The 19,014-nt window shown below is 38.8% G+C and overlaps 2 protein-coding genes across 3 annotated transcripts; one reads left to right on the plus strand and one right to left on the minus strand.

Moving 5' to 3' along the window:
• Positions 1 to 265: 265 nt before the first annotated feature.
• On the plus strand, positions 266 to 14,304 carry LOC117291188 (isoleucine--tRNA ligase, mitochondrial-like). Of its 2 annotated transcripts, XM_033772776.1 has the most exons (23): positions 266 to 327; positions 1,053 to 1,242; positions 2,370 to 2,492; positions 3,076 to 3,235; positions 3,408 to 3,480; positions 3,918 to 3,996; positions 4,988 to 5,037; positions 5,211 to 5,320; positions 5,735 to 5,932; positions 6,475 to 6,641; positions 7,136 to 7,226; positions 7,449 to 7,600; positions 8,080 to 8,240; positions 8,462 to 8,564; positions 8,915 to 9,005; positions 9,248 to 9,356; positions 9,705 to 9,807; positions 10,288 to 10,413; positions 11,040 to 11,278; positions 11,768 to 11,904; positions 12,388 to 12,578; positions 13,494 to 13,638; positions 13,858 to 14,304. In XM_033772776.1, the coding sequence occupies exons 2-23, from the start codon at positions 1,054 to 1,056 to the stop codon at positions 14,001 to 14,003; spliced, it is 2,943 nt and encodes a 980-aa protein (XP_033628667.1). In that variant the 5' UTR covers positions 266 to 327; position 1,053; the 3' UTR covers positions 14,004 to 14,304. The 2 variants fall into 2 exon arrangements, with proteins under 2 accessions (XP_033628667.1, XP_033628666.1); XM_033772775.1 differs by lacking the exon at positions 266 to 327 and having other exon boundaries at positions 922 to 1,242.
• A 436-nt stretch (positions 14,305 to 14,740) lies between these two features.
• On the minus strand, positions 14,741 to 19,014 carry LOC117291189 (coiled-coil domain-containing protein 34-like). Its single transcript, XM_033772777.1, has 5 exons — positions 18,945 to 19,014; positions 18,150 to 18,451; positions 17,170 to 17,716; positions 16,355 to 16,562; positions 14,741 to 15,842 (listed from the first exon to the last, which is right to left on the minus strand). Exons 2-5 carry the CDS (start codon positions 18,419 to 18,421, stop codon positions 15,601 to 15,603), a joined length of 1,269 nt encoding a protein of 422 aa, XP_033628668.1. The 5' UTR covers positions 18,422 to 18,451; positions 18,945 to 19,014; the 3' UTR covers positions 14,741 to 15,600.

Genomic DNA, 19,014 nt, shown 5'->3' on the forward strand with positions numbered 1-19,014 from the left:
TGAAATACCAGCGGTCAAGCATGTCTAGTAGTATTTATAGTAGGGACCCTTGTAATCTTTCTTCGGACTGGCTGGACCTATACGACCCCCCCCAAACAAAAACAAAACACACACCCAAAAACCACAAACACACCCACCCGGATCCCAGATGCAAGAGTACAACTTTGACGAATAAAAATAGTCTAAATTTGGTCTTGAAGTAATATAATTTATATGTTTTCCTGTAATAAATTAAGAAACAGTTATTCAACTTCGAGGGCCGGGTAAAGTTAGCTATTAGGCACCGGTTCAAGCTTCCTCCATGGTAGAAGGAAATTACTTTTGATGGTGTGCTTAAAGGCAGTGGACACTATTGGTAATTACTCAAAATAATAATTAGCACAAAATCTTACTTGGTAAAGAGTAATGGGGAGAGGTTGGTAGTCTAAAACATTATGAGAAATGGCTCCCTCTGAAGTGGAGTACTTTTCGAGAAAGAAGTAATTTTCCACAAAATTTGATTTCGAGACCTCAGTTCTTATTATTATTTATTAGTTCGATGACCGATTGAGCTCAAATTTTCACAGGTTTGTTATTTTATGCATATGTTGAGATACACAAAGTGAGAAGACTGGTCTTTGACAATTACCAATAGTGTCCACTGCCTTTAATGTTTGTTTTTGTCTGTTTTGTTTTTAGCGTTTTTGTTTGATCCCCACTGTATGAACATAAATACACTTTAAACATAACAATTATTATTCCCGTTTTCTTCAGAAACAAAAATTGATGGCAAATTTTAACAAGATTTGAGATTTTCGTATAGCGCCCTCTATTGCTCAATCCTTTTAGTCTAGTCCCTAGAGTTAGTGAGTTCACCTATCTTATCTAAATGTACAAAGCACCATGCTACCAAGATGTCAGCCTCCATGAACCATAGCTAATCGGAATGATGTTGGGTGATGTTGGGTGGTAAAATTAAACTGGAAAACGCACCAGTTTCTTCTTGGTTATGAGTATTTCTGTAATAATTGATATCAACATTTGGATAACATCCTACATTCTACCATCACCAGCATGTCAACCCATTTATGGAAAGGTGGAAATGGTCTATTTTTAAGGCTGCGGCCAGCTAAATTTTGTGTCCATCATCATATTTCCAATCGACTTTTTGTGAGCAAAAAAAGGTTTGCCGACACGCTAAACCTGCCGAAAACTACTTTCGAACTTTGGGGTGCAGGAAAACGTGAAGAAGATGTACAGAAGGTAAATACAATTACGGAAAAGTTTCCGTATGGCGCCACCACTTCTTCATCCGATATGAAATAATATTGTATCTAATTTACCTCAATGAGATATCCCTTTTTATTTGTAAAAAAGAGTGGAAAAGTGGTGGCGTCATGCGGAAAGTTATCCACAATGACTGACTGGTGGTTAAGTAGTTAACTTTGCTGGGAACTTTCTCGTCCAGCAATTTTGCATAATTATAGCAAGAAATTTAGGCTGAAAATGGAAAAACTAATAAAAGTGAAACGTACGTAAACGGTGAACGCTGATATAGATAAGGTTTATCCCGATTCGGAACCGCAATACATTGTGGGAAGGAATATGGGGCGGTTTCTATGCAGTTTCTAAGACTCCCGCACACAACGCCTATACCTTTGCTTTTGGGTGGGTTCAACAGCGCCCTCTCTTGATATTTTGCTATTCGCGATAAACCTTATGAGCAAATCCCCCCATTTTTACTTATTGTATGGGCTGCCAACGACAACGTCAATCCAATCTGCTGATACCCTTGGAATTTTTAAAACTTCTTTGAGAATAATTTTAACGGCACTTAATAAGTAATATTGTTATTCAACCCAGTATTTATTTTAGGTATTAATGTTATAATATTTTTTAATTGTTAATCAATTTATCTGTGTGACTGTGAGGGCACTCTCATTCTCAATCAATGGCATTTTTATCACTTCCAAGTTCCAGGCCTCTTGTTGTACTTTTGTTGCGCCATAGTTGCTTAAACATGTTTAAGTTGCTTAAAGAGGTGGGTATTACCAGTTATAATGGCTCCTCTTTTTAATATTAATTAAAGGTCTTATTGTCCGTGGTGGATTAGATGTCTGTGGGGGTATGTGTTCCAGTCTTTTGTTGGGTATGAATATGAGTATACCCTGAAAGTGATACAATTACAAATATGTTTGAGAGCGCCCTCACCCGTTCAAAAATACGGCACATTCTTCATACTAACTGTCTATCCAATGTGACATGGAAAAAGTTTTTTTAAAATAATAAATAATTATCATCATTTTTTTTAAAAAGTTTTGAGTAAGACACTACTTTTGGTCACTCCATTATAATGAATGTATATTCCCTAATGCCGTTTTATCTTAAAGGTATGTGGTTTTTCTGAGCTATATTCCTGGCAGAGGACTCAAGAGCAGGAGAAGGATTTCTGTCTTCATGATGGACCTCCTTATGCTAATGGGGACCCACATGTTGGCCACGCCCTTAACAAGGTAGGTCATTCACTGAAACACAATTATCATTTTGTTTGGCATTAAATTTAAAGGTAGGGTCTTATATTGGTACGTATTCCATACAATTATGACAAAAAAAAAACTTACTTGGTGAAAAACACTTGCAGCTGTTGACAGTATAAACTGTTTTGAGAAAGGATTACCTTCAAAGTAAGAAGGTTCTCTGGTTTGGAGAATTTTTCACCCCCCAAAAAAAATTTGAATCTGAGAAATGAGCCACTGTGCATGAACCATTTCATAGATTGTCGAGGGTTTGTCTCCATTTGCTAATGCTGCAGCCAATGATGCAGTTGGTATGTTCTGTGACTTTGCCTAACGTGGATGGAGTTGAAGTCTAGTGAAAATTCAGTGACAGTTTTTTTGTGTTTTGTCAGCCAGTAGACACTGTATTCAGCTGAAACTTTCACACAAAAAATGACTTTTATCGTAGCTTTCTTTATAAACTTGCCTATAAATCAGCATTACGTTTACAAAAACCGATCTATGACCCTACTTTTAATTGAATGTTTGTTGCTTAATGTAAACAACTATTTCTGAAAATGTTCTCCTCTTTTTCTGTTAGATCCTGAAAGACATCATCAACCGTTACAAATTATTACAAGGCCATCGGATTCACTATAAGCCAGGCTGGGATTGTCATGGACTCCCCATAGAGCTCAAAGCGCTGTCCCAAAATAAAGATGACTTCAGGACGCTGAGCCCTCTAGATATCAGGAAAAAGGGTAAGCACTCCCATTTGGGGTTGTAATGATATTTAATTTTGCAATCAAAACTTTCAATTTTGTATAAAGTTAATAGCTTGGCTTATAATGTTTCATTGACAAATTTTGCTTGAAGAAAGAATGAAGTGAGTTTTCATCGATTTTTAAGATCCTTTTTTGTTTGTTTCTCCAGCAAGAAGATTTGCAGAGAAGGCCATCAGCAGACAGATGCGAGCCTTCAAAAGATGGGGTGTCATGGCGGACTGGTAAGAATAGTGTCTCACTCAAGAATACACTTGTCCCGACTGAGACTCAAATCTACACTGTGACAACACCAGACCTTGAGTTCAGTGGGCTAAACCGCTAGCCACCACACTCAATGACATGAATACAATTTCATTTTGTTTATTCTGGTTGTTAAGCTAGGGACTATCAGAAAAGCTTAACCACTATACAAGTCAAGAACCAAATTGAGAGAAGACTAAGAAGGCAATTTCAGTTTTAGATGTAGGAGGAAAACCCCAGTGATATATTCCAGATGAAAACCCACACAGTGAAAACCCAATCCAAAATAGTGCCCCCAGCAGGGTCCTAGAGGTGGAAGGCGAGGAAAGATACCGCAACACAAACCTGACTACTCAATTCAGTGCTGCAAGCTGCAACTAACTTAACCTTTTTATTGTTTATTTGTTCTGCTGCTAAGGACTGACGGCTGCTACTACACTTTTGAGAAGGACTTTGAAGCATCTCAGATGCAAGTATTCCATCAAATGTATGAAAAGGTAAGGATAACCTACAATCATGATAACTCAGTTAGGTATTTTGGATGTTTCTACACTAAAGGGATTGAGGCAAGTTCAGTTCAATTCAATTCAATTAATCTTTATTAGATCCCAAAAAGGGTAATTCAAATACTTGCATACAGTCAAAACGTTGACCCTTAAAGGCAGTGGACACTATTGGTAATTACTCAAAATAATTATTAGCATAAAACCTTACTTGGTGAGGAGTAATGGGGAGAGATTGATAGTATAAAACATTGTGAGAAACAGCTCCCTCTGAAGTGACATAGTTTTCGAGAAAGAAGTAATGTTCCTCGAATTTGATTTCGAGACCTCCGATTTAGAATTTGAGGTCTCGAAATCAACCATCTAAACACACACAACTTCGTGGGACAAGGGTGTTTTTTCTTTCATTATTATCTCGCAACTTCGATGACCAATTGAGCTCAAATTTTCACAGGTTTGTTATTTTTATGCATACGTTGAGATACACCAAGTGAGAAGACTGGTATTTGACGGTTACCAATAGTGTCCAGTGTCTTTAAAACATGTTAAAACAGATAAGGGCTATATACAATTACAAGAAAAACCACTAAAAGGCAATTTAATAAAACTACCTGGTTGGCCTGTGGATATTCATTCAATGTGTCATCTTTGCAAGACTTAAGGGTCTGCATATTATGTTTTTAAAGACTCTGAGAGTTAATCGCAACTAAAACTAACACCAGCTTTGGATAGTATAATTCATATTGAGAAACTTTTCTTTTTGAAATAGTGCTGTTGTGGAAAAATTGTATCCCTTAAAGTTGAATCCAAAATTGAATCTGAGAAGCTTTACTGAGTAATTTGACTAAATTGGAAAATATAAAACCTTTAAAAAGTTACTTTCATGAGGAAAGCTGTGTAATATAAAAGCAGTTTTATTTGTATTATTATTATTAAATTGATATTTATCTAAAATTGAAGGACGATGCTTTGTTTTTCTTTCTAGGGATACATCTACCGTGACCTTAAACCTGTCAACTGGTCCCCTTCATCGAGGTAAGCACTTACTTACTAAGGACTTAGTTACCTACCTGACTAGGACCCAAGCTTGTATACGAGTGATACATTCAATTGTGTTGAGAGATTTGTGTGAGCACAACATTGCAGATGCTCAACATTTTATTTCTACCCTAAAGAGTTTCATACCTTTTTTGGTCTGGTTTTCACAGGACAGCCCTTGCCGAGGCAGAGCTTGAGTATAACCCCAGCCATGTTTCTCCTTCTATCTACGTCAAGTTCCCAATCTCAAAACTTCCACAGAAACTATCCAGCTATTCTGGTGAGTAAATACCTCTTGCAGAATTGTAACATTTGACTGTGCTCCAATGATGTTCATTATGATAGTGGATTGTTTTGGTAACTATTTAAAGGGACGGTATTTGTTTGGTAATCACTCTTGAAATTAATGGCAACAAAAACATTTGTTTAGAAGCCTACAGCAGCTTTCAATAGTAAAGAGCACTTTGAGAAACATTTCACTTCAAAGTAATCTGGTTTTGTATACAAAATGTTAGCCATTTTACTCCAAAATTTGAATCTGAGAAATTAAGATTGTGTTTTCCTATCAGGGATTATTCTTCCTGCATGGACATACTAGCTCCCGATTTTCGGTGATATCTTAAAAATGCGACCATTGAAATGAAATTTATAACTTGAGGTTTTTAATTTATTTGTATTTATTTTTTTAAATCAGCAAATCTCTATGCTCCTATCTGGACCACAACGCCTTGGACGATCCCAGCCAATGAGGCGATCTGTTACATAGCAGCTAGGGACTACAGTATCGTTCAATGTACAAAGACGGGTGATAGATACATTCTTGCCGCAGAAAGGGTCAACGACATCACTCAGATTCTAGAAACAACCCTGGAGACTATTGTGACCTTTTCAGGTAGTTATAACAATTGTAGTATTAAGTTGGAAGGCTAATCATCCCTACCCGCAGCTGAGAAGTTGAATTTTGAAGGGCGGGTACAATGTAGTCCAGATGTAGGCATGTTTTGCAGCCAGTAACATTTACCTCTTTACGACCATGGACCACAGACTTTCGACATAACAGGGCCCAAATTCATGTTTGCACTGACTGCCAAATTCTGTGCTTACAATCACCATTTTCCGCTTACTGCCTAAGTGCCAAATTTCTGCGCCAGCTGTGTAAAATGAAGAATGCCTAGTATCGTTGTGTATGTAGCGAACAAGCAAAAAATCCCTGCTAACCTAACCAGTAAAATATGCTTGATGTAAGCACATATTCTTTGCCTATGGTAAGCAGAGAGCCATGGAATTGGGCCCTGTTTAAGCACCACCCTTGACTGATTTTAAAACCAATGTGCATTTAGTGCAGTAGTTTTAAATGATTGGAAAATCTCAAGCAAGATTTGATGCAGTTCATGTACATGTAGCTTCATGAAGTTTTTTTTCAATCATGGCCAGGTTCTGACTTAGAGGGGGCTGTTTGCAGTCATCCTATTAGTCAGAAGACGGTGCCATTACTACCAGCGTCTCATGTAAAGATGACTATGGGTACCGGACTCGTTCACACGGCACCAGCTCATGGTCCAGAGGATTATGGGATAGGTGTCCAATTCAACTTGCCATTGGTGAGTCTCTCGTAAGATCTTCGTAAATTTGATCTTCATGAATTTCTAACACCTTCAATAGTCTCATTCACAAAGAATTGCTTTAAAATTATTGGAAATCTAAAAAAATGTTGTCTATAGGCGTCATTGCCGAGTGCTTTAAAGCATCAAATTCAAGTTCTGGTGGTTAAGTCATCGGAGTGTGGGTTCGACTCCTGATCATGACACTTATGTCCATGAGCGAGGTGCTTTGCTAAAATGATTCTGTTCACTCAGGGTATAAATGGGTACATACGAGGGTAGAGGTTGACATTGTGTAGAGAAAAGCCACTGGTGCGCCATGGCTGGGTGATATTCTCCCCAGGGAGTTGAGAAAGATTAAAGGAATGGTGTTGGCCCAATGACCAGATCACTAATAATGTAAAGCCCATTAAGACGTTATGGTAAAATGTGCTATATAGTATAAGCACTAGTTGTTATTCTTATCATTACATATTTTTCTTTATTTTCTGTAGCATTGTACAGTTGATGAAGATGGCGTCTTTTCATCAGATGTTGGTCCAGAGCTAGCAGGAAAGAATGTACTCACAGAAGCAAATGACATCGGTGAGAATATTCAACCAGTTGTAATTTCTAGTTTTATTTAAAAACTATAGTTACCATGTGAAGCCAGTGGTTGCCTGCAGGATAAGGACGATCAGAGTATATTGAACAAAACGTTGGGTCGTCAACCACCGGTTCTCTTAAGAACCAACACTACTCAAAAGACACTTGTTACTCCTGCAAACCTCACCTAATTACTCGGTTATTCTTTGTTATTTTCTATAGTTATTGAAATGTTGAGAGCCAATGGAAGTCTACTTCTGCGATCAGACTATGAGCACAGCTACCCGTATGATTGGAGGACGAAGCAACCAATCATCATCCGCCCTAGTAAACAGTGGTTCATTAACACTGGTGCAATTAGAGAAAGAGCAATGGTAGGATACGTCAGGAACCAAAGTGCAACCTCAGTGTTCGGGCTTTTATGATTTGCATATTGGCTCTGGCCATGCTCCAAATACAAGTTTTGAGGGCTAATTGAATCATTGTAAACTTGTGTGTGGCCAGCCTTGTGTTGTGCTGACCTTTTGCCCTTAATACATGTAATAATAAGGGAGATTGTTTTATATTTGTTGACAGTATAATGATAGCTCAGTTGGTAGAGTGCCAGCAACTTAATCTGGAGCTTGTTGGTTTAAATCACGCTCTGTAAATTTGTCTTCGTTCAACCCCAAGTAAAGTTTACACAACCAACCTTGAAAGTTTATATAATTTTTTGTAATTAGCTTTGGTTTCCATATGCTTGAAATTGTAACTTAGTAAATAGATTCTTCCAGATATTTTCTAAAAGTACACAATCGTGATGTACAGACCATGTGACAATGTTTCAATTGTTGACGCTCTACTTGTTTACTAGCAATGCCTTCAAAGTGTGACCATGCAGCCGAGCCACGCCCTGAACAGCATGAGGGTGCAGCTAGACGGGCGGACATTCTGGTGTATATCAAGGCAGAGGGTGTGGGGTGTTCCCATCCCGGTGTTTTACAACAAAAAAACAGACGAGCCATTTATTACAAGGTATGGTTTCAGTATTTGTTGGCTTGGGTCAAAGAAAAATCTTCATGTTTAAACCAATAGTGGCCACAAGCGGCTATTTAAAATAGTATTTTTTTTGGATCACACTAGAGTTTACAAGACAACCTGGGAAGCGACAGCCAGGGGATCCAGTTTGGTAGTGATATTTAGAAGATTAGTCTACTTTGAGTTAACCTTCTGGTAAAATCTGGATTTACTTTTAGTGAGAGCTTGAATCATGTGACTAATCTGATGAAGAAGCATGGCAGTGAGTGTTGGTGGACATTACCTATAGAGGAACTTCTACCTGCTGAAGTATTGGCTAAGGTTGGTTTACTTATGTAGTACCCATTCATCTTCATACAAACTCAAATCCTCGGTTCTACTTGGTCAATCCAAGTGTATTGCACTGTTATAATGTTGCTTTGTTAAGCTGAGTATCAAGTTCGCTTGAAATCGTTACACACATCTGCTCATGGACTACTGAAAAATAAAGCATGGCTGTATCTCAAATTCAGGCAAAAGGCAGAATTGCTGTATTTTTCTGTATTCCACTCACGCTTGTGTTATTAGTAATTAGTCTCCATTTCATAAAGCTTCATAATTTATCTTTTCTTCAAATTCATTATATATTTCTAAACTATTAAACAAATTATTTTGTGTATCCCTGTCCACAGTCTGGTTATTCTGCAGAGGATTTTGTGAAAGGTGAAGACATTTTGGATATTTGGTTCGACAGCGGCTCATCTTGGGCACATGTGCTGAAAGGTAAAGATAAAATTAGATGTTATTTACTGGTTCACAAAACAAGCACAAATATAGCGGTATACGTTTGGTAGCCACTCTTGAAAATAATGGCTTTAAATATTTTGGGTCAGAAGCCTATAGCAGCTTTCGATAGTACAAAGCATTTTGAGAAAGGTATCACTTCGAAGTAATGTGGTTATTTTGCCAATGCAAACTTTGAAATTTGATTTTTAGTTATTTTAAATTGTTTTCTTCTTGTTCAGACACTGGTCAGCAAGCTGATCTATACTTGGAGGGTGAAGACCAGTACGGCGCTTGGTTTCAAACTTCACTATTAACAAGTGTTGCCGTCAATGACAGGGCACCGTACAAGTGAGATATTCCTCTAAATATTTCTTCACTTTAGTCTCTTTTGGCTGCATCATTGGGTACTTGGTTCCTGGTCATTGAACTTATGCCTTTGAGCAAGGCACTTATTCATAGTTGCTTCTTTTAACCCAGGTATATTAATGGGAACCAGGGAGGGCTTTTGGATTAATCCTTTGGTGCTAATTTAAGCTGTACGATTGCTCCCAGGGATTTGAGAAAGTTTGTGGAATGATTAAAAAGTATGCCTGATGAATAGGGATAACAGTGTTGTAAAATACCTTTATCTAGCTACTAGATTATGTGTGCTACATGAGAACCAAGTAATATGAGCTTCCCTTCTGTCTTTTTCAGGAATGTTATAGGGCATGGATTTACGTTGGATGGCGAGGGAAGAAAGATGTCAAAATCCTTGGGGAATGTGATCGATCCAGATGTTATCGTCAGTGGTGGACAGGTAGGATAAATATAAATTTGTATTAAGTCCTTGGGCCTATTTCGAAAAAGAGCTTTATCTTAACTGTGTATCAATCTTAACTACTAAGCAACATGTGATGTCACTATGACTTGTAAAGTGACATAACATTTTGCTTATGGTGATACTCCTAGTTTGTTAACTTTGTTAATGCAAGTTTGTTCTAAACAAAGCTGAAAGCCACTCTAGGTAAGGGAGCTTTTTAAGGGAGCTAAAGGTACATTTTTCTTAAAACATGCAATTTACATGTGACAATTGGACTTGTTCCCTATGTTCTATTGGAATTATATATATAGTGGTTCTCATTACACATGAACAGGGTCTGACTATTTAATCCTACTTGCCTCATTTTGGTTATGACTAATTTCAATTGTGAAAAGACTATATGGCCACACCACAGGTTACAATAAAGTCTTAGATTCATCATTAAGTTTGTTTTTAACCCACTGTCTTGTGCTGCAGAACAAGAAGAAGGATCCTGTCTATGGGGCTGATGTCTTGAGATGGAGACTAGCAGAGTCCAGCTGGTTGACCAGGGTTCATATCAGTCCGGACCACTTTGCAATGACCAACCAAAACCTATTAAAGGTATGGAAACCATGCCACAACCCTGGATTACATCGAGCCATCTAGTTCACCGAACCCAAGCTCTGGTGTTGTCAGCAGCAGAATGTGGGTTTGATTGCCGGTCATGACACCTGCACTCTTGAGCAAGGCACTTAACTATAATGGCTTCGTAAAAGGTGGGCTGTAAAGCATTCTGCTCGAGCAGCCAGGCTCCTAGTGGATGATACCCATGCCTACATCCTTACGGACTGTGAAGGGGGTAACCCTGTTTCATCCCAGTGAGTAGGTAGCAGTGTGCCCCTGGTGGCAGTTGATTTGGGTCAATCCCCAAATCAGTTAAAAAGTGTAGCCATCACCTTGAAGTGGCTATCTGGCCTTGTGATGAAGGCAGTCTCTCATAAAAAAACAGTGCCCAACCAAGCTACCTTTCTTTGACTCACAGCACTGCTGATGAAGTGCCATCAGTTGCCGATCATCTCCGTCAGTCTTACATTGCTCACATGGTCTTGCCACTTGATGCTAAGCAGGTGATGCAAGATAGTTCGGCCGAAGCTTTATAAGTGTGTAACATTATCTGTAACGTTATGGACCAATGATCTTCCAAAGATTCAGCAAACATCTCTCTTTTTTCCCTCTCTTTATACTAGCTGAGGAACACCATTCGCTACTTCCTAGGCAACCTGTACGACTTTGACCCCTCCAGTGACCTTCAACCTCATGCCGACCTCTTCCCAACAGACCAATACGTGCTTCACCTTCTTTTTATCTACGGGTCAAAGGTCACCGCTGCGTATGAAGGGTACGAGTTCGGGGAGGTCACGGCAAAGGTCACAGAGCTAGTTCATGGTAAAATCTCCTCTTTCTACCTGGATACTATGAAAGATAGGTGAGATGAAAAAAAGATTTCTTTTCAAATAACAGTTTTTTTGTTGGTTAAAAGTAGAGTATGTATTTTTTTGATCTACCTCGTAATGTTTGTGTTTATTGAAACTATATGCCCACTTCTGTAAATAAGGTTCTTGTTTCTCAGTATTTTATTGGGCGTTACAATTTGTAATCCAATTATTTTTTACTCTCATGAGCATGCGAGTGCAAATTCCCATTTTGTGTACAACAAATAAATTTAAATTTGAATTTCAATCATTTCAGTCGGTAAAACTAAGTGTTTAGTGGTTTTGGTCCAAATAGTTGGTGGCCTGACATTAAATGAGAAAGAGTTTAGCCTTCCAGAAACACCCTGCTAGAGTCGACACATCAGGCCACAAACTTTTTTTTACATTTATAACATGGGTCCGTTTGATTGGTAAGCAGCTTACAACAGGAAATTCTATTTTGTCTAAAATAAAAAATATTTGATTTGAATACCATTTTTCAGATTGTATTCGGAAGTGTGCGATTCCGTTGAGAGACGATCATGTCAGACTGTTCTTCATCACATGCTAGAGGTCATTGGGAGGTCAGTAGCTCCTATTCTACCACACCTGGCTGAAGAGGCATTCATCCATAGGAAAGGTGAGCAATGAGTCTGCGTTAGATTAGTTTCCCCGTGTGTACCAGGTATTTACACTTGTGGTAGCAACGAAACGAGGCTAATCGAACACTGTTTTCATTTGTACTCTAGTACAAATAAGTTCAAAAGGTTGTTGTGTAGGGCTGCCTGCCATGGTGCTCCGAAGTCCTTTTCAAACACAATATCAACCTCTCTTTGCAGTTACCCTTTTATACCCCTGGGTGAGGAGAAGCAGTTATGGTAAAATCTCTTGCTCAAAGAAACAAGTGTTGTGATCGGGACTCAAACCCACATCCCAATGACTTGACCAATAGAACTTGATGCTCTTAACCGCTCGGACATGACACCCTAGAATATGGTGATCGCATGAACAGTGGAAAGTTTGTCTGAAATTCGGCTTTCTGAGCCAAAGTGTCCTCTTTAGTGCTGTGTGCTTTTAAGATGACTGTGAATGTTGGAATCTTTTAATCTTTGATTGGAACCAGATGCAGTCAGTGTCTTCAAGACAGGTTGGTTCAGCTGCGAGCCGACATGGCATCAACCGGAGCTGGCCGAAGTCTTTAACTCCCTGAGCAAGATACGAGAGTCCTTCCTCACGGTCATTCATGCACCCAGGAGTAGGGAGTACGATGTGACGATAAGCACATCGGACTCAAGATTGTTGGGGTATCTCAAGGTATGTTGAAGGCGTCCTACATAATGTGGAAGACTTAATTGTAAAGACTTCCCTCACTGTTTCATGTCTGTGGTTTTTAACGAGATAGGGACTTGCAACATCAACGTGCCAACTAAGCTACCTGTCCCTATGTTGGCTGTTAAAGCCATCGACACTTTAGGTAAACAGTATTGTCCAAGGCACACACTTATATATTAAATAACAAACCTGTGAAAATTTAGGCTCAATCAGTCATCGGGGTCGGGAGAAAAAAAAGGGAAAACCCACCCTTGTTTCCGCACGTTTCGCCGTGTCATGACATGTGTTTAAAATAAATCCGTAAATCTCGATATCGAGAACTGATATTGTTTTACTGTTTTCTCAAAAAGTAAAGCATTTCATTGAATATTATTTCAAGAGAAGTCTTTCACCATTACCTTCTGTAAACCCTGTAAGTTATTTGTAAATCTGTGAACTTTTACTTTTTGTTCTGTTCCGAAAGTGTCCAATGGCTTTAAAGATGTTGACATATTAGTGAGATTGCCAACGGAGGCCTAGATAACTCAGATTCAGGTTTAGTAGAGCAATGTAGGTTTCAGTTGGTAGAGCATCGGCACGTTGCACAGGTTCAAGTCCCACTCTATTCATTTGTTCTTTTAGCTTAACCAACAATTAAGAACCCATTTACACTTCTCGCTCAGAGTACGGCTTTACCCCTTTGTTTCTGGCAGTGGCTGCTGTAGCACCTTCTTAACCAATGAAGGGTGCTAGTAAATGGGTTATCTAGTTCCAAATGTAGCTCTGCTTATCATGTTGAGAAAAACGAATAGCTGGTGCTTTGATATGCCCCTAGGGTTGTATTAAAAATATACAAAAGGACCCAGCATTATTGTTTTATTGTAAAGAAATCATCCAACTTTTACTATTTGTTTTCAGGGTCTTCAGGAAGACACCACTTCTTGTACTTCTCATCTCAGTGAACTCATGATGGCTTCCTTCACAACCGTTGCTATGGAGGCAGAGAGGTCACCAACAGAGGGCCAGATTGTCATCGACAGTAGTGTTGGCGTCATATCCTCTGGTAAGATTTGATCCTTCAATTCCATTTAAAACCTCATTTTTGAATCAAATCTCAAGAGACTTGATGGTTTATGGAATGGAAAGAGTTGCCCAATGACCTTGGTGTGTTTTTGTCAAATCAGTCTCTCTATAATAAATTGTATCTACATTTTGCAATATGGAAATAAACTTTGAGTCGAATTAAATTGAAGTGCTAATTTACAATTTCCATTGATCTTAGATGGTGTAACATCGGATGCCCAGTATAGTCTCCTTATCCAGCCTGCCAGTCGCCCTCAGTGTCAACGATGTCGTAAACACACTGCAAAGACTCCCAATCAACCATGTAGTAGATGCGTAGATGTAATGTCTGGCGGCTGGGAATGAGACTACAGCAGGCTGCTGAATACTATTTTGTGCCAATGTGGAATTTACCCCAAACTCCCTTTTACACTATTCAAAAGTAATCAACATTGTGCATTGACGTCATCCAGTCGCCATCTTAGAGGTAAACTAATGATGAAAGCATTTGTGCGTCTGCTTGTGCACAACTCTAAAGCCAATCCATTGTTGTATGCTTGTTTGAATGTAATGAGCATATTTCGTAGTTTATTGGTTCCGAGCCCTGTACATGTATATCCCAAGATCTGTTGAATTCTATACACATAATGAATGTTTATGAGTGCAATGGTGCGAATAATGTTCATGAGTTGAAAGATGGAATGTTCTATTCAACGAGGCGGAGCCGAGTTGAATGGAACATTCCAGCTTTCAACGAATGAACATGTTCGCACCATTGCACGAATGAAAAACATTCATTATTTGTTTTATATAACATCCAAGTAGATCTCTGTCATTTTGATTGAAAGATACAACTTTCAAAACAAACCAAGCGTAGGCCTACAATTTTTAATTGTAGAAGCCGAATGCTAGAAATTTTACTTATTTTTATGCCTTGCAGTAACACATGCTGCGTTACCAAAGGCACGCGCACGCAGTGATTTTTTTACTCGGCTTTTTCGTTCCATCCGAAAAGTACCATTGCACGCTGCCAGCGTGCAATGGTACTTTTCGGATGGAACGAAAAAGCACGGTGAGTGATTCAGCGTGCAATGGTACATTTATTTGCTATCACGTGACGGACAATCCTCCAATCAAATGGCAAGGATCTGATTGGGTGTTATATAATACCTTCTAATGATAAAACAAGGAAGGTCGTGGTAGCACTTAAAGACTAACTAGTTACATGAAAAACTGCATTAGCTTTTGTAGCAACAACTACTTAATCAGATGCAAAGAAGGGGACTTGCTAGTTACATGTGATTTATGCACAAGAACGTAATGGGTGATAAAGTAGTTGTTGCTACGAAAGCTCATGCAGTTTTGAATGTAATTAGTTAGTCTTCAAGTGCTAGTACAACCAACAACCTTGCTTGTTTTATATATCAGACTAAGGCAGCTTCTTTTTATTGTTCATATGATTTGACCATCTGCTACAATTTACCCTCTTTGAAAGGAGACACACAGGGCACTGTTCAAGGTAGTGCTACAGTTATAAGTCAAACAAATTTTACTCAATGACTTTAAAGAGAGTTAATATTTTATTTGCATTTAGGTTGTTACAATTTTACAAAAGTTGTACATATTTATATTTATATTAAAAGATGACTTTACGTGCATACAATTTTTGCCCAGCTGCCAGTTTTGCATATTTCTGTAGTATTTACAATCTAAATGTTGACCTAACCCCAAATTAACCCACCTTACCGCCACGCACTCAATCTGGCGACGGACTTAACTGAACTAAATTAAAACGTCTTGCATCCTATAAAAACTAGAACTATCTCAAACACTTTTTGAAAAAATACAAAATAATTGTTTCAACAGTCGGTAGAGTGCCGGCGCGTTAATCAGGAGGTCCTTGGTTCAAATGCCGCTATTGTAAATTTTTCTTTGTTCAACCCCCAAATCAAAGTCTTCAATATCACCTTGGTCTCCCCCATTTGTTACATTTCTCCCTCGTCTCTCGCTCCTTAAATAGAAGAGGAGGCGAGGCAGGCTGGAGCACAACTCCTTGAGACTTCTTAGTCGTCTTGCTTCTTGGACCACTCTTCTTTTTTCCTCCTCGGTTGTCTTGGCCCTCTGTGGGTTTAGGGATGTGGATCGGCATCCATGGAACTGGGTTGTAGTAGTTAGGGATTGGGTACGTGGCTGTATTGTAGTAACCTGAATGTGGGGGACAAAAAGTTATAATGAAATCTATTCAAACAGATGACTTTGTACAAATTTGGAGTCCCATGCCCAAAGCAGGCTACCTTCCTGCCACAACTCAAAGTCTGAGTTTATTTGATCTTATTGTACAATTAATTTTTTTGTATTAACTTATCAGCCCAGTCGCAAATGCGCAACAAAGAATTTGGAAGATTGTGCCCGAACTCCTGCGAAACATTCAGAAGTTGAGCCAAAAGACACTGAATAGAAAAGAGGTCTTCGGAATGTTTATCTTGGTGTGTCTTTGTTTAAAATGACCTAATGTGCATTCTGGAGCATTATAAATGGTTTTATTTTGAAGATTTTTGTGTAAAGGAGGATTGTGCGCATATCAGCAGCACACAATCGAGCATATCAGCCAGATAGGCAAGCTTGTGCACTGGGAAAACCCTGCATTCCACTATTTCTCAAAACTGCCAAATTCAAATCAGCTTGGGACGTCGCATACTGATTTATCTCTTGCGTACCTTTGAGCATTCCTTGACTGACTCCAAAACTACTTGGCACTGGTTTAGGTTTCTTGACGGCATCTTTGTACCATCTGTTGTAAGCCTCATCTGCCTTAGCTTTGCGTTCTCGCTCCTCCTCAGCTAGTCTTGACTTCTCTTCATCTTCTTTTGTCTTCTGCTGTAGTGCTTTCTCTTTCTTGTCTGCCAGCCATTGCTCTCTGCTCGCCTGTATTGGAATAAGCCCTCAGTCTGATAAATTATACAATTCTATTGATTATCAAAGATAACTTACCCATTATATACAAATGGGATCAATCTAAACTAAGCTAGGTTGCGGCATTTGAATATCTCTTTTGAGTAGTGTTGGTTCTGTAAAGAACCGGTGGTTAACAACTCATCGTTTTGTTCAGTATGCTCTGATTGGCAGATGTGAATCGTTAATAACCATCGGTTCTTTTCAGAACAAACTCAACAGAGATTTCAATTGTTGTTTACCGCAATCCTCTCTTTTACTTCCACCATGCAAAGTTTCAACTCCTACTTCAAACAGTTCAATTATTAACCTATGTCAGAATTTGTTTCTCGCTTCAATTTTGGTCCTGTACACAAAATTCCAGTCAAGTAATTATTTTGAGCTACAAGCCCTGCGGGGTTTCAGGCCTGTGTACATGTACTTCATTTTTGAAAGGGTAATGGCACCAAGGCATTTTCTCCTTGGTAAAGGGCACCCTATGAGGAAATTGTAAATTTCTATTGGAGCATTTCAAGGGCACCAAGGCAATAACCAGGGGGCCTTTGTTGCCTCCATGAAGTATCAGCAATGGATATAGTACCTTAGCTCTATCCATTATTTCCTGCTTCTCTTTTTCTTTCTTATCTTTCTTCTTCTGTTCTTTCCTCGCTTCCTTCTTCCTCATCTCCACCACCCAGTTCGTTTTCTCCTCCACCCATTCATTGACTCTCACTTTGATGACCGCTTCCTTTTCCTTCTGGGCCCTCTCCTCCTCATCTTTCTTCCGCTGTTCACTCCTCTCTTTTCTGACTAATAGTCTCACCCGCTTTCTTTCCTCTTCAGTCTTCTGAACTAACCATTTCTCCCACGGGGAGAGCTCTGGCTCATGGGGGGATGATTGCGTGAGTGTTTTTGATGAGGAGGATGAAGAGATGCGAACTGGGGTTGTCCTTGAGGTTGACCTGGTACTTGATGATGCGGCAGACTTGGATCTCTGTCTTGATTGGCTAGACGCTGCTGATGACACCCCTTCTTGTCTTGGTGTTGATTGTTTGGATGTTGAGGCAGATCTTGTCCTGGATCCTGATTGGTTAGACTGGATTGAGGACTTGGAATGCGTGATCGATGAAGATGGTGGCGATTCTGATCTGAAAAAAAAAATGTTTTAAAGAAATTACCAAAAACAGAGCAAAAATTAAAAAAATTAGAAGAATGATGAAATTGTGGCACACTTTGTAATGTATCTAATAATTTCTCTGTTCTTTGTAGTACACCATTTGCAGAGATGTCAACATTGCTATAATCAGGGACGTTTTAAAATTTTGTTTACCATTAGAACATGGACATATTGGTTTAGGGCTTTCTGCAGAATTAGAGAGTTGGCAGAGCTCTGCACTTATTTTTCCTTGAAGTTTTAGAAAGAAAACAGGTTGACAAACAAATCATGGAATGACATACACCCAGTAGCTGGGGCGCACTACACAAATTGTGACTTCTTCGGTCATACTAGCATGACTGCTAGCACTCCAATTATTGGTTCTAGGAATTATACAAATTTGTTTGATGAAGTGAGAACCACACCTCCTTTTCCGAGATGATAACTTTGACGAAGATGACGTTGAACTCGAGGAGCTGGAAGAATAACTGCCATCAGAGATGTTCTCCACGCTGCTATGAGACAAAACGGACAACAACGACCTTGTTGATGCCCCAGTCCGCTCCAAGCCACTGCTCCTGCCAACAACTAACTCTGGACTCCCCAAAGAATCATCATCGATGTTCCTCTCGGATGCGGCTTCCTCCCTCTTTGGGGTGGAGTGAGCTCGAGGGTCGTTCTCTATATCACTTTCCATTCTGTAGAATTAGATCTTCACATTGGGATACTTTTTAATGATAAACAAGAACAAAACTAAACATTAAATCAATTGCCAAATTATGGTATGAGTTTCATCTTGCAATCGAGAAGACTTCGTACAAAAATCAGGCGCTATTTCGAATTACATTCTTTCAATATAATTAATGGAGCAAAAAATTCCTTTTATTATTTAAAACTAAAAGGGGAATGGATTTCCATATGTTTTAATCAGAACCGGTGGAATTTTGGACTGAGTATGTCTCAATTTAACTATCTTATAGTAACAATAATTTGTAACGGTATGGATGACTGTTGTTTTGACATTTTACAGTTTTATAATAAAAAAGAAAACAAAGATTATACTGAAAGAAAGAAATTATTGGTGAAAAACGTTGAGAACTTTAGAAACTAGAAAGAGTTACAACAAGAAAAGACAAATTAGATATTAAGAACATGGCTGTGAGGGATGCACATTTACAAATAAACTAATAATAATTTACTTTAGATGAAAATAGCCTCACCAAAATAGCGCAAAAGATTCACCGTTCGTTCGCCTTTTTCATTTTGTATTGTAAATACGAAAAACTAAAG

Source organism: Asterias rubens, chromosome 6 (genome assembly GCF_902459465.1).
Source record: "Asterias rubens chromosome 6, eAstRub1.3, whole genome shotgun sequence".
Taxonomy (NCBI): domain Eukaryota; kingdom Metazoa; phylum Echinodermata; class Asteroidea; order Forcipulatida; family Asteriidae; genus Asterias; species Asterias rubens.

Bases quoted from the DNA above. Each gene is read 5' to 3' on its own strand.
- LOC117291188 (XM_033772776.1), top strand. From the start codon at position 1,054: ATGTCAACCCATTTATGGAAAGGTGGAAATGGTCTATTTTTAAGGCTG. The intron at 7,601-8,079 runs GTAGGATACGTC...CTTGTTTACTAG, and splicing joins CAATTAGAGAAAGAGCAATG to CAATGCCTTCAAAGTGTGAC. The intron at 13,639-13,857 runs GTAAGATTTGAT...CATTGATCTTAG, and splicing joins TGTTGGCGTCATATCCTCTG to ATGGTGTAACATCGGATGCC.
- LOC117291189 (XM_033772777.1), bottom strand. From the start codon at position 18,421: ATGGAAAGTGATATAGAGAACGACCCTCGAGCTCACTCCACCCCAAAG. The intron at 16,563-17,169 runs GTACTATATCCA...ATTCCAATACAG, and splicing joins AAATAATGGATAGAGCTAAG to GCGAGCAGAGAGCAATGGCT. The intron at 15,843-16,354 runs GTACGCAAGAGA...CCCCACATTCAG, and splicing joins CAGTCAAGGAATGCTCAAAG to GTTACTACAATACAGCCACG.